General features: G+C 35.9%; 1 protein-coding gene across 1 annotated transcript; it reads right to left on the bottom strand.

Moving 5' to 3' along the window:
• Nucleotides 555–1,463, bottom strand: LOC109826843. Its single transcript, XM_020393864.1, has one exon. The coding sequence runs from the start codon at nucleotides 1,461–1,463 to the stop codon at nucleotides 555–557; it is 909 nt and encodes a 302-aa protein (XP_020249453.1).

A 15,194-nucleotide genomic window follows, 5' to 3' on the forward strand; every position in this document is an offset into this window, starting at 1 on the left:
CTGCAAAAGATCGTCCAACTGAGTCCGAAGCTCGGTCAACTCAGCCGGAGGCATACGATAAGGGGTCTTGGAGATCGGAGCAACTCCAGGCTTCAATTCTATGGAAAACTCAATTGCTTGATCCGGTGGCAATCCGTAAATGTCGTCGGGAAACACATCTTCAAATTCTCGAACTACAATTGGCATCTCGGATTCCACTTGCATCGCAGCTAACGTCACCTTCTTCGGTCTAGCTCTGAACTCCACAGGTCCGACCGATGTGCTACCACTAGTGAACTCAAATCTCGGGTGATCCGGTATCTCGAATACTTCGCAAAGCGACGAGACAAGAAACAATGGGAGGCTCCAGAATCAAAGAGCGATAAAGCAGGTACGGAAGAAACAAGAACCTTGCCTATTTAGTAGGATGTAAATGCAACTAACTTAGTATTCATAAACAATCCTACCATGATATTATCTAGTAATGCTAATAAGTTCATAAGCAAATAAAACTTAGAGTAAACCATTCTTACCAGTGATAACTTGGTCGTTCGCCTCAGCTTCTACGGCTGACATCATGAACATCTGTCGCTGAGGTTGCTGCCTGTGTGTTTCCTGATAAAGCTGCTGCTGTGGAGGGAGAGGCCCAGCTCGAGGATAGGATTTGTGCTGAGGCTGTGCTGCCGGGGCTGGCCGAGGTGGAGCTGGGAGAGCTGCTCGAACTGGAGGTGGGGGCAAACTGGCCGGCTGCCGCTGCGGACAGTTCCAACTGTCCTGCTCTGAATCACGTGTGAGTCTTCAGGCTCCTTATGCACGCTCTCAATCTCCCGTGCTGCATCCAACACCGCATCATGGGTCGCCAAAGCTCTACCTGCAAGAGCCATCCTAATGTACTTGTCCAGACCCTTTTGAAACTGATGCCTCCTAATCGTAGGGTCTGTAACCAAGTGGGGAGCATATCGGCTCAAAGAAGAAAACTCAGCCTCGTACTCGTCGACTGATCGACCCCCTTGCTTGAGCTCGACAAATCTACGCAGGAGCTCATCTCGGGCCGACTGAGGAAAATACTTCCTATTGAAGCGATCCGTGAACGTTTCCCACAGAATCGGCCTCTCTAGGTGTGTCTTCTCAGCAGCCCACCAGATTCTAGCTGTATCCGTGAGCTGAACATCCATGAGATCTACCCACTCTGCAGGGGGAATACGAGTCACCGTAAGGATAGTCTCCGTGACCTTGAGGAACTCCTCTGCTGCTAGAGATCCTTCGGCACCGGAGAAAGAAGGAGGCCGCATATATCGAAACTCTCTAACACCAGGCTCTGGGCGAGGTGGATGCTGGTGCTGAGGCTCCTGCTGCAAATGCCCAGCTAAGAATTGCTGGTTCGTTACCAGCCCTTGAATCATCGCTAAAAGCTGCTGCGGATCTGCTTCAGGCATCTGACCGCTGCCATTGGATGGGTTACCATTACTACGAGTGCCCACCATAGTTCTGAAGGGAACGAGGATCAAAAGGAAAATTAAGGTTAAAATCAAACAATATATTTGGAAAATAGGAACTAAAACATAGTTATTAAGATAATAATATAAGAACTTAATTGTAGTCTTACGGATGGAAAATGATATGTATTTGAATCGTCCAATACATTCTTACTAGTGGGAACTCGGGACCGGGACCTGCATGGGCCACCACCAAAACCTGTCACGCCCCGCTTCCCAAAACACAGGGAATCGGAACGTGAACAAGCCCGCGACGTATTAGATTGAGAAGAAATATATACTATCATTTTTTTTTCCTTTTTTTCTCAATCCAATACGCTAAGCGTTAAATATACAAATCTCAATCACAGGTCCCCGATCATAATAGTAAGAATATAAAGACAACCCAGAAGAAGAAATAAACATATCATCAACAGATCATCCCAGACATAAAATATGGGTTCAACATACCCTTATTACAAAACAAGTCTAGGTAGAAATAAAAATATATAGTCCATAATAAAGAAGTACTGCCAAAATACGAAGGTCCAACATTAACTAAAGAAATAAAACGATAACGAGTTCTAATGTTCATCCACTACTACATAAAAGAAAAACACGTCTAGGCTTCAGTTTGTTCTTCCACTCTATCGAGAGGACACTCCGGCTGGGTATACTCCGGCTCGGCTGCATCATCGAACTGAACCTGTTCGTCTCCTAAGTCTGACGCACACCAGAGAAAAACAGGTGTACGTCAGCGTGTATGGCACACGGCAAGATCTCACATGAACAAATAAAACGGTCGTATGACCCATGCTATGACAGTAATAATACTAATATGAAGGACAATGATACATGTAACTGGAAATCTAATGATAACATACAGCTGTGTGGAAACGGTAACTGGGTCGAATACTAATCATCCTAAGACTCACTGGTCCATCTCTCAAATAGGTCCAAGTTCGCATTACCGGAAGACTGACTGTTCACCATCCCCTACGTGCATCCAATCCCACGAAACAGGCGGCTAGAGGACCACACGTAATCCGATCTCTGCCCGGTCCGGACTCAGGCAAAGCTCAGGTGACGAAACAGGTCACGGATCCAAGTGGCGAAACAGGTCACTTGGTCCATCAAACCAACCCCAGGACGAAACAGGTCTCTGGTGCGGCCTGGAAGTTAAGTCAACAATCACATTCGATCATGCGAACTAAGACTTTCCCAACCCAACTCTTTTCGTTTTTCTCAGTCAACCATAATCTTCACTGAAACTCGGGTTCACCACCTAACTCAGTCAACGCACTCACACATGTCACTAAGTCTGTTCATGACGCACGAGGCCACTAAGTCATGAACTACTAAGGTTCTCAACACATCAACAGATCATGAATATAGTATATTATGTTAAACATGATTATACAGGTTTATGTAGCAGAAAAGAGAACTGTAATGAACATGAAATGCATAAACAAGATACAGCATGAATATAATACATGAGTGGACTTTATTATTATCTTACCGCTGGATGTCCGAATTTCTCATACAATTTATTCGTACTTACGTATTCTCTAATATAATAATACAGTAAAAAGAAATCTAGAAACCGATGTCATTTTGTACATAAAATGTCGCGTTCTACGACGAACAACCATACTATCATAAATAATAATATTCTTTTTCCAAAAATTATTCTTTAAAACTATTTCTCATTATAACTAATTTAAAATTAAAAAGATTTATATAATATAACATAAAAATTCCCTTTCGGCATGAAAAGTAATATTCTTCTATTATAAAAATTTCCTTAACTAATTTCTTTTCGATAAAAATTTTATAAATTCTAATTTAGCACATAACTGGTCATTTCATGTCCGGAATTCTTAAAAATACAATTGACAACATTATTAGTCTAATTTTCACGGTGCGCTCGCAATCATCATTCCACGCAGATATTCAAAAATACGTATTAACCACAATAATAATTTAAACATATTCAATCATCATACTAACAACAATATTGCCACAAAATAATTTATTTGTATCTAATCATCATAATAACACGATATTATTCATTATTTAAGAACAAGATGGATGCGAGATCTTGCCTCGAGTTGTGTCGAACAAATCGGCGTTGACGAACGGGACTATGGCTCGCGGATCTGAGTTGGGGCTGACGAGGGTGTCGACACGGGTCTGGACAGCGAAGGGGAGGTTCTGGAGGTGGTGACGAGGATCTGAACAACGACGTCGGCGGTTGAGGAATCTCGGCGAGGCGGCGATGGAGTTCGAGCAATGACGAGGAGCTCACGGCGGGTTTGGGCGGTCGTGGAGGCGCTGGAGGTGAAGAACGAAGAGAGGGAGTCGGGGTTTCAGAGGGAGGCGGCGGCGGTCAGCTCAGGGGTCGACGTCGGAGGCCGGAGCGGCGCTGGGCGAGGGGCTGAAGGAGCAGTGCGGAGTTGGGCGGAGGCTGCAAGAGGCGGCTCGTCGGGGCGGAGGCGCTGGATTGTTGAAGGAGAAAAACGAAGGAGAGAGAGAGGGGAGTTGTATTCGTGGGGGTGGTGGTTTCTTGGGTTTTAAAAGAGGAGAGAGAGAGTGATGCATATAATAAGAAGAGAGAGTGAGTGATGGTGATTGAGTGTGAGGGAGAGAAAAAACGACAGATTGAGAGAGATTTGTTGGATTAAAATAACGGAGTTGGGCGGAGGCTGCAAGAGGCGGCTCGTCGGGGCGGAGGCGCTGGATTGTTGAAGGAGAAAAACGAAGGAGAGAGAGAGGGGAGTTGTATTCGTGGGGGTGGTGGTTTCTTGGGTTTTAAAAGAGGAGAGAGAGAGTGATGAATATAATAAGAAGAGAGAGTGAGTGATGGTGATTGAGTGTGAGGGAGAGAAAAAACGACAGATTGAGAGAGATTTGTTGGATTAAAATAAGGAGAGTGAATTATATTGAGAGAGAGTGTCAGAGAGAGAGGTAGATTGAGTGTGGGATTGGAGAGAGAGTAAAAACGGCGGAGAAATTAATGAGGAAGACTTTGCGGGATAGAGTGGTTGGGAGGACGTGGGTTGAGGGCTGGGGGAAAACACGAGGCGGAGGGATTTGCGTGAATTGGGGAGAGATATACAGAGTGAACACCGGTGGGAGGAAAAACACAGCGAAAAATACCCCCTTAAATAATTTAAAAAATCATAAAATTTATTCAAAATAAATATTAAAATTTATGGTCAAAATAATAATAACAATAACAATAACAATGCTGAAAAATTAACTATTTATTTAAAATTTCACCAAAACAATTAAATTTATAATTAGTAAAAATATTAAAATAACATAATACCGTATTTTTAAATCGTAGAAAATTCTAGAGAAATTGGGGAAAATACAAATACTCTTTTAGGAAAATAATATTTAATATTTAAATATCAGAAAATTATTTAAACCCGTATTAGAAATTTACGGTCATTACATTCACCGAAAACTTCACAACAACACACTCTTGCAATCCCACTCTACACCCTCACAAGTGTTGAACTAGACGTGTTTCCCTCAAGTGCTCGGTTACAACCTCTCTCTAGGTTCGTCAACCGACGCCACTCCTCTTGGGACTATCCCCGACTCTCGCCACACACTTCTCTCGGTGTACAAGTGTATTACAAAGTGTATCTCACAATAAGCACAAATATAACAAGTAATTGTTCTCTATATGGATGAGAACACAATGAAAGCTCACACTCAATTGTTACAACTCTCACCAACCCAAATATACTATGTATGAAAATACAATAAGCTCAATGTGGGTATGTGTAACAATGAGATAATATAATCAAATCTAAACTCAATATAAAAACTAGCTTTAAAGAATGATAATCAAATAATTAAGCAAATGTAAAGCTAGATAAGAGTTTAGAAAACTTCTCGATAGATCAAGAGGTGGAGGGAGAATAGTTGGAAGCTCAAACTTCAATAGATGATCTCCTCAAGCTCTTGTGGAATTGATTCACAAAACCAAAACACTCAAATGCTTAAAAGCTTATAAACACACTTTAAACAAACTTAAACCCTTGATTAAAAACTTTGTTAAACCTCTTGGACTATTTATGAAAACTAAGGTATAAAGGGGTATTTATATGAAACCCCAAAGCCAAGAGAAAACCAAGAAAAGACCAAAAAACCAACTCAGCAACGGCTCTGGAGAACTAGCCGTTAGAGTCCAACGGTCAAATCGACGGTCGACCGCGACGGTCGACCGCGAAGAACAAAAAACAAAAGAAAAACTTCTAGAGAGTTCGACGGTCGACCGCGGTGGTCGACCGTGAGAAATTCAGCTTGACGGTCGACCGTGGCGGTTGACCGTGAAAGTTTCTGCTGCCCACTATGCAAAAGACTCAATCACGTTCGACCGTGACGGTCGACCGTGAACTGATATATGAAATATTCAGGTTTGAAAACAGTTTACTGATTTTAAAACACTGTTTAAAAATATCAAATAAATTCTAAAAATTAAAAAACTTTGGGAAATGATTATAGACATGATAATACACATGCTACAAAATGAGAAATATCACCATTTTGCAAAATAGTCCAAAACACGAAAATGCAAACATATGAATTTTGACATTTAGGCTAAACCATGTTTTGAAACTTTGCACAATGATTATGTAGACTTAATAAAATATGTATATGATTATTATTAAGTCCAAAAACTAAGAATACAATATTTTTACAAATACAATAGAAAATAAAACATATGAGTATGTATATGAAAATATACTTGTTTCATATCTAAGTAGATAAACCAAATCACAATAATAAATATGAAATATGTAATTTCATATTTATAAATATGAAAACCAAAACTTGTGTTGTATATATATATGACTACATATATATACAAGGAAACCAATAAAATGTGTGTGTATATGATATTGAGCTTAGAGTATCTAACACACATAATATAAAACCTAAACTAGATTACCCAAGCCGATCTTGATCTTCAATAAGCTTGACTTGGTACACTATGCGGATGAAGCTGAACTTGGATCTTGAACTTGAATTGCATAAGCTCCACTCCACTATTCCGCCAACCTCCATTTGATATCGTCGTTATGGCGCAATCCATCCAACCTCCAACTCGTTATTTGCCTAGAATAAATACGAAAACACAAACACTAGACAAACAACATTAGATGTAAATTGTTTGCTAAACATCATCAAAACAAGAAGGCTAACAAAAACATCGCAAACACAAAGGAATATGTGATTCAGACTTCAAAGAAAGACCTACGTCCATGAGAATTTAATAACTTTCTTTTAGTTTAAATTTAAATTACAAATACAAGAAAAAAAGAAAAAAAATATGTTAACCATTAATGTTTAAGGAGTTGAATTCCTCTAAGTTATATTCGTCAAAATTTTTAAGGAAATGTCTTGTTTACTATCCTCTTGACTGTGCTTTTGTATCGAGCTAGTCCTTTAAGCGCACACACATCTCCATGTGTGCTGCTGTAAGTTTTGTTCTCCATTCAGAAATGACTAACACACTTGTTGAAAAGGCACATTCTAATGCGACTATGAAAGCATGAGGAGTTAATATATCTCTTGCCACAGTAAATAGAACATGGTAGTTGCAGGCTACTTTCTTCATATGAAGGTAGTACTATGCTTTCTAGATACATTTGGACTTCAATCAAAACTGCATTTGAGACTCGCTTTAGTTTCGATTTGTTCACCATTTTCTTCATCCATTTTGGCATCGAAATAAAACTATTATTTTATGAGCTTCATGAGGTACCCTTAGTCCTCTACTTGATTGATTGATTGATTTTCCTTTCCATAAAAACAAGAATGCAGTGACACGGCATAATAGTGGGAAACGAATGACAACCCAACAAACAGTGAGATCATCATGATAAAAAAGTGAGTAATTTTGAATAAATACACTCATATTCAAAATCTCTGTATTCTAAACTTACCTGAAAGTAGTAAAGTTTTGAACCAAGTGGCATTGGATGTATGTTCTTAATCTAATAACTGTGCAAGACAGCTGGTTTTCTCGGAATGGAATCACTTCATACCTTATGTCAATTATCAAATGCTCATCTAGTTGATAATTTTTTATTTTTTATTTATTTATTTTGAGAATCATGAAGTTGGCTTTCCTTCATGCATAATTGATCTTAGGGCCTCCATTCATAACCATTCATAAATCCATTCATAAACTCGTATTTCATACTTTTTAATAACGAATCAAATTGATAACTTTTCAATAATTGAACGAATATGAACGTTTAACCAATGTTGAACCATTGTCAACACATTTTCATTTGGAACATGCTATTATGTTAATGGCAGGGTCTTTGGTACTGTTCAATGTGAAACTTCCAGTCGAATTTAACAACTTCCAAAAGTAATTGTTTTAAATTTAACTATTACAAAGAAAATAAAAAAAAAAGCTCCAGAAATTATAAAAACTAAAGCGCGCGGAAAGAAACTAAATTTAGCAAGAGTTAACACCTATCCAACCTATATCCAAAATACATTGCCTTGACCGCTAAGAGAGGACCATATGTTTTCCATCCGGGATCGACAAATAGAGTCAACCAGACAAACCAAAATTCGGGCTGCATCACTCAAAATCATGAAATTCCATTTGCAATATCACCTTTCTAGTATTTGGTTCTTGAAGTAATAAAGTTGGTGTCCATTTGTTGGGGGAAAAAAGCTTTCTCTTACCCTTTTTGACAAGAGCTTTATTTGCTGAAAATACCAATAGCAGTCATTCCGTAACAGGAAAAGAGTCAAAAAAAAAATCACTTAGGTAACGTTTGGCAAATGGTTAAGTAAGGGGTTAAGGAGACTCAACCCCTTCTTAACCCGCCAAACATAAAAAATCTATACAAGGATTAAAGTGAGTTAACCCTCCATAATTTGCCAAACATAAAAAATATAGAAGGATTAAGCTAATCCCTCTAGAGGGATTAAAATAAGTTAACTCCTCAAAATGAGGGATTTACTAATACTCCTATTTAGAAGGATTAAGAGTTAACCCTTCTAATTATAAAAAAAAATAGTTAAAATCATTGTTATTCCCAAACACTATAACTGATCACAATGGCTAAAATAAAACTTATTTAATGAGTTAATAATTTAGTTATTCAGATTACCGAATGGGCTAAGTACATTAATCATTCTCTTTAACCCATTTTTCTTAACTCTTTGCTAATGGGACCTTAAGGAAAAATAAGTGTCCTAATACGAGAGATCTTTGTGCAATTAACCATTTAAATTAATATTAGGACATCTATAGACTCTGTCCTATATGATTTTATACATATAATTTTATTTTAATTTTAATTTTTACCTTTTCCATTTGAGACGCGGTCTCATTACTTTTTATCTCCTGTATAAAGAGTAAGGTGGGTGACCTATATGGACTCCAAATTAATAGGCCGGGGTATTTTGTGTGCCATCATCCAGTCGGTATTGTTTCTTTTAGGCCCATTGGGCTCCTAAATTGACAAACCCCTGAATGATAATGGCACCTCACAAATCAAGTTGATGCGCTCTGATGTAAACGGGTTCGGGTGTATCCCGTCGGATCCGCATCGTATCAGTAATGTTATCCTCTTTTTAACAAAAAGAATTCCTTCGCTTTCAGATGATAATAATAGTGTTATTATTAAATTCACAAATTCTAGGGGAGTTGTCATGAAAAAAAAAAAATCATATAGCGTCTCTAGAAAAACATAGGTAGAAAGGAGAACATGGTGCATGTCGCAATCCAAATCTATGCTTAAAGTTTGTTAGGTATTAAGGAAGGAAGAGATATGTCCTTCCTGGGATGAGATGATGCTTTGTAAAATTTTTATAATCACAAATATTGATTCGTACTGTATTGGGTTTGAAGACACTGGTGGTTTGAATTTGCATCCTCCTCACTATAAAAAATTAGTGAATGGATCACTACTGTTAATCTTAACTTAAGATTATCTAATAAGTGATTGTGCTATATTTTAAATCTAACACTCACGGTACTGTGTGTCTTATACTTATTCTTAATTTGCACTCAAAGAAAATATCATAACTAGATAATCAAGAGTTAGGATCAAGTAGTTGCCCTCCACTATTTTTTTTATAATGGAAGGTATCCGAATCCCTAGCGGTTTTCAACATAAGTGAAAAACCCTACGTGGCATTAACCTATCTCTTGAAATTGGAACATATGACAAGGATTAGGATAATTAGACATTCTCCAATTAGCCCTTAATTGGAGAGAATCGTTATCCTGTTCCCCCAAATGTACTCCACTTAAATGTAAGCTCGCGCGAGTTGAAATAAAACTATGATTATTGCAAAAACATCCTTGATGTGTATTACTTTTAAGAAAATTTGAAGTGTACTGCAAAGAGTTGTATTACTCTTGTACTCCTACATACAAAGAAGCTGGATTCATAGCAATTCAAACTATTCTTTCACAATTTACAAAAAAAAAGATCCCACTTTTTTTTACATGAAAGAGAACAAAAGCATTATGACTCTTGTATATTTATCATTACTCTTGTTTTATATATATGTTTTCTATAGTTGCAAATTTACGCTCAAGTCTAGGTATCTACTATGCTACCTACCAAATTTCTTACTCCTTTTTTTTAACCCTAAGTATGTATTTGTCAATTCTCTAAACTAGGGCGCCAGATTTTGATCTGTAAGTTAGAGGGGGTTTTAATTGGCAAAAATGGGCCAAAAAACAACCCAATTTATTTTACTTTGGTTTTTGAGTTTAATCTAGTTTAGTGGTAGATCAGGGGTAGCTGGTCCATAACTAAACTGTTTATATTCAAAACCCGGTCTAAAGCCAACATTGACCCATTTTTAATGAATTGCTAAACACACTCTTAAAAGTAATGAAAAAGTTTAAATGGATTAAAAAGACATATTGTACTATACCATTGTTGTAAGGTTCTTGGACCAGTATGCTCACTAGTAGAATAATTGATAGCATTCACAGATGGTTATAGAATTAATTTGAAAATTATACTCATTCAGAGATGGTTATAGAATTAATTTAAAAAATTCTCAAGAAATCGATCCTCCACTACATCATACAATAATAGGGGCATTCAAGCCTCCGCACAGCGCCAATAATGCTGCCCTTTTTTAATGGAAATTCTTTTCAATCATTTGTTTGTAAAGAATTTAGGCACGATAAGGATAAGACTTTGGAGAGAAATAAATTAAATTAAAATTTTTTTTTTAAAAAGAGCGGAAGGCATTAATTGCTTGATAATTAATGCCGGTAGATTAACCATGATGGAGGTAGTTAGGGTGTTAATTACTAGAGAGACTCACTTCTGGATGACTAGTTTCGTCGAATGAATTGCTTCATTCAATTAGTACTGGGGCTAATTAATTTTCTTGCTGAAAAAGTAATTAGACAGTGAGCTGCGTCATTGTCTTGGCATAAACTTAAGCAAGAAGACACTTTCAAAAGAGTAGGTGTCAAATTAATTCAATTAAACTAATAAAAATTTCCAAGATACTACTCTTTTCAAACAAAACCGGAGGAAAATGACATGTGAGCATCATTCCTGATGTAAGGCATTATATATTAGATATTACATAGATACCTGGACATCACTTTTGTCTTGAGTCCAATGGCAGACCGAAAATAGTCCAAAGAAGGAGATTATTAGCTCCAACACCTCTAATTCTTTAGTTATATGTAAACATAAAGCATTCTTTTCTTAGAGGAAGTTTAGTATTGCTAATTTTTTTAGATTATTTTTTGCTTTTTATTAAAGAAACAAACAGTAATAGTTTTTGGTTTAAATTTTTTTTTTTTGAATGTTTGTTGAAATTACTTTTGCTTTTAAGGGGTGCTTAATTTTTATAAGCAGTTTTTAAAAGTGATTTTTACATTTTGTAATTTCTGTATCATATATACTCATTATTTTTTGACGATTTTTTAATACCAATAAACATCAAGCTAATCTATGTACGTTAATTTGGTCATTTCCACTTATAACGACTTTTATCCACAGATTCACCAAACACGTTAACTGCTATTGGGAGCATCTTTGGACATATGATTACTAAACGTCTATTTTTAGCAGTTTATATAAGTTACTTCTATAAGTTACTTATATAAGCAATTTAATATAAGCTCCAGCAATCCCGAACTCACACCTAATCTGTTCCTCCCCTTTTGTTCTTTATTTTTTTTTTCCTGCCATAATATGGTGTGAGATTTAAATTTTCTTTTAAAATTAAAGAACAAAGGACTTTTTATTAGGCAAAGTATCTAGATTATGTGCTATAACTTGGGATGTTGTGCATGAACCCTTTACTTACGTTTTTGCTTCTTGTTGTAAGATTCCAGTAACAAGTGAACTTGCCTTGCCTTAATCTTAATATTTTAGTTAAGTATGATTAATAGAGAAGGTATAAGTAATGATTAAGGCCTTTCCACTGCTTTTGAAGGATTATTATGACTCGTGGCCTTTTGACTATTAACTTATTAAAGGCAACTTGCCCCTATAAAAATTTGATTCACTGTAGCAACTAATTTAGACTGCACGTGAAGGCTCGTGAGGGAAGATGTATGTTTCACGAAACGAAATTTTTTTTTTCCAGCATATGGTTAATTAACTTTTCAGTACAAATTAGTCAGCAATTGTGTTTCCTTAACAATTAAAATTCTATCTGGAAAAAAAAAACGTACATAAATAAAAATATTAAGGTTGCTAACGGGGCAACGGTGGAGCCGGGGGTTTGATTAATTAACAAAAAAAAAAAAACCATCACTACCGCGTACACACAGCTGTGACTAGTTTATATATTTAATATGGTTCATTTTCATACTGGTCCCTCGAATTTTTGGTATCTGTCACTCCCATAATATTGGAATAGTCCCCCAACTCTTCATATTTTACAAATTATCTCCCAAGTACGTGAAGCATTTTGAAATTAGTCTATTTGTTAGATTTAATATCTAAAGTTGCCAACCACAATTGGGTGGTTAATTAGGGATGGATAACTGTTGAATTACCAAATTAACCAAAATCAACATCAAAACCTACCAAAATCAAGTGCAAATACATAGACTTAAGTTTAATGGTAACATTTATAGTGTATTGTCAATTTGGCAGGTTTCAAAAGGATTGTAATTTATAGTTTGTGACTACGGAAAGATAAACTACGTTTTGACGCACTTTTGAAATAAAACTTTAGAAGAGTGAATCATGTTGATTCAACGATAAGTGCATATTTCAAAATAATTTAAATATTAATGAACTTTTTTTTGTAAAAACTATTATTTTAGATTCTTCTTTCACCTATTCATATATATGAAACTTTATTACACATTGTCATGTTTGATCAATTTTGATTGATACATGATGATTGTATTTTGGTCCCTAAAAAAAACCATGGCTCTCCTACGATTCCATGGTGTATTCCCATCATGTGCATCGGAGTACTAGTTTGCTATTGAAAGCAAGTTGTTGGCAACTACCGGAGAACAATGAAGATTGAGTAAGCTCTTTTCTAAAACAAGAGAACAAAATGCCACCAAATGTTTTATTACTATTTTCCCCAACTTTCAGATGAAATATCCATTCGTAAACGGATGCCCATCCAAACAAAGCTCTTAACCCATAAATTCGGAGACGGTTCAAGTTGCAGTTCTCCGTGACAGCCAGTATCAGGGCTTTCCCTATCCACAACTATAGGTCACTTTGTCCTATTCTTGTGACACTTTCATCGATCCGTTACGATTTGGGTCCGGTCCCTAGTCTACATGCGTGAAACTCATAAGCGCCTACTCACACACACACCAAAATAAAAAAATAAAAAATAAAAAGAGAGAGAAAAAAAAAAAAGAAAAGAAAAAAGGACCCATAGAATGACATTGGGGAAAACAATAATAAGATGAGCTGTAAATGGGGCCTGATATTGATATTTACTCATTAAATTCTCATGTCATTTTAGAGGCTTGACTCTAAGGTAGTGAGTTCTTTAATGGCCGAGAAAAATTGGGTTCCTATTGTTGAAGAGTCATTTTCATAGTGTGATGTATTGGGAACCGCCTGTCAATTATTTTGTTCTTTATGAGAGGCGTTTATATATTTGCTGGAAAAAGACTTCAAATACATTATGAGGATAGAATGAACTAGTTAAAAACTTATATTTACTCAAGAGAAATTAGGTGATATTAAGTGGAAGAGAATCATCTCTTATACATTTATGATGGTTTCTTCAATGGAATTGCACTAAAACGAAGATGGTGATTGTTCATCATTAAGCACATATTGTAATTGACGACTTTTTTAGCCTCTTTTTTTTTTCCCCGTTAAATTATAATGATTCTTGTAACTACAACATCCATGTACCAAACAAAATTTTCCTTACTTGAGAATGCCTTGTAGACTTGTAGTTATGCCTGTGGTCTCTGATTTGGGAAGAAGAGAAAAGGGAAAAAGGAAAAGGAAAAAAAAAAAAAAAAACATATATGATGTATGAGCTTCGATCCCAAGCACAAATCAAACACATTTGTTAATGCTGTAAAACAAGTCAATGATCTCAGAAGGCATGTGCCTGTGTAAGCATTAGTTTTTGGGTGTTTGTTTTATATTAGAACCCAAATTCTATTATATTTTTATGTTAAATCCTCAACATTTTCATATTTATAAAGTACACCCCAAAATTTCCAAATCTTTTTGAGACTAGGGTATATAAAAGGCTAAACTGCACTTATATGCCACAAAATTTTCCCATTTTGTCACTCACGTACCACAAGTTGTAGTTTATGCAGAAAAATATCATAAGTTGTTAAAAAATAGGCATGTTAGTGCAATCAATCACGCCAAAGTGAAAATTTTCACCTAAATATTCCAATAGGACGCTAGCATGCGAGTTTTATAACTTCTAATAATTAATACTTGTGAAATTTATCATTAGATATATCCCAACTCTATTTTTAAAGTAGAATTAAGATAAGGTTTGAAAAAGAATTTTGGTTGAATTAATATTAATAGTTATAATGCTCTAAGATTAGCATGCGAGTGTCATAGAGAAAGATTCATGTGAATTTTTTTCCCACCAATGTGACAATTTTTTAGATAACTTATGGTATTTTTTTTGCTATAAAATACAATTTGTTGTATATAAAGTAACATAGCGGAAAACTTTGTGGTATTTAAGTGTAAGTTAACCTATTTAAAAACTTAATAAATTTACTGTGAAAATCACTAAAAAAACGAAATGAACTTTAGGTGTAAGTTATGAATGCAAATATTTGAGGGTTTAGTATCAGAATGGGAAAATTTACATAATAGTCTGTTTTTGCTAATTATTTAGCAAAATATACCGTTTTGCTAAATAATTAGCAAAATAGACATTTTTTTAGCCAACAGGCCAAAAAGAGATCTATTTTGCAAAACAGCTCAGAAAACATATGGAACTAATAGTCCCGTATGTTTTAATCATGGATTAGTAAACTCAGAAAATTTCACAAAACATTAAGATGAACTCAGAAAACATACGGGACTACTAGTCTCGTATGTTTTCTGAGTCACTAATCTGTGATTAAGTTAGCTCTAAACATACGGGACTAGTAGTCCCGTATGTTTTCTGAGTCTTGTTTTTCAAAAGAGGTCCATTTTGCTAATTATTTAGCTAAACGGTCTATTTTGCTAAATAATTAGCAAAACCGACTATTTTGCAAATTCTCCCGTATCAGAATAGGTT

This window comes from Asparagus officinalis, chromosome 10 (assembly GCF_001876935.1).
Source record: "Asparagus officinalis chromosome 10, Aspof.V1, whole genome shotgun sequence".
NCBI classification, from domain to species: domain Eukaryota; kingdom Viridiplantae; phylum Streptophyta; class Magnoliopsida; order Asparagales; family Asparagaceae; genus Asparagus; species Asparagus officinalis.

Coding starts and splice junctions, on each gene's coding strand:
- LOC109826843 (XM_020393864.1), bottom strand. CDS start 1,463: ATGGTGGGCACTCGTAGTAATGGTAACCCATCCAATGGCAGCGGTCAG.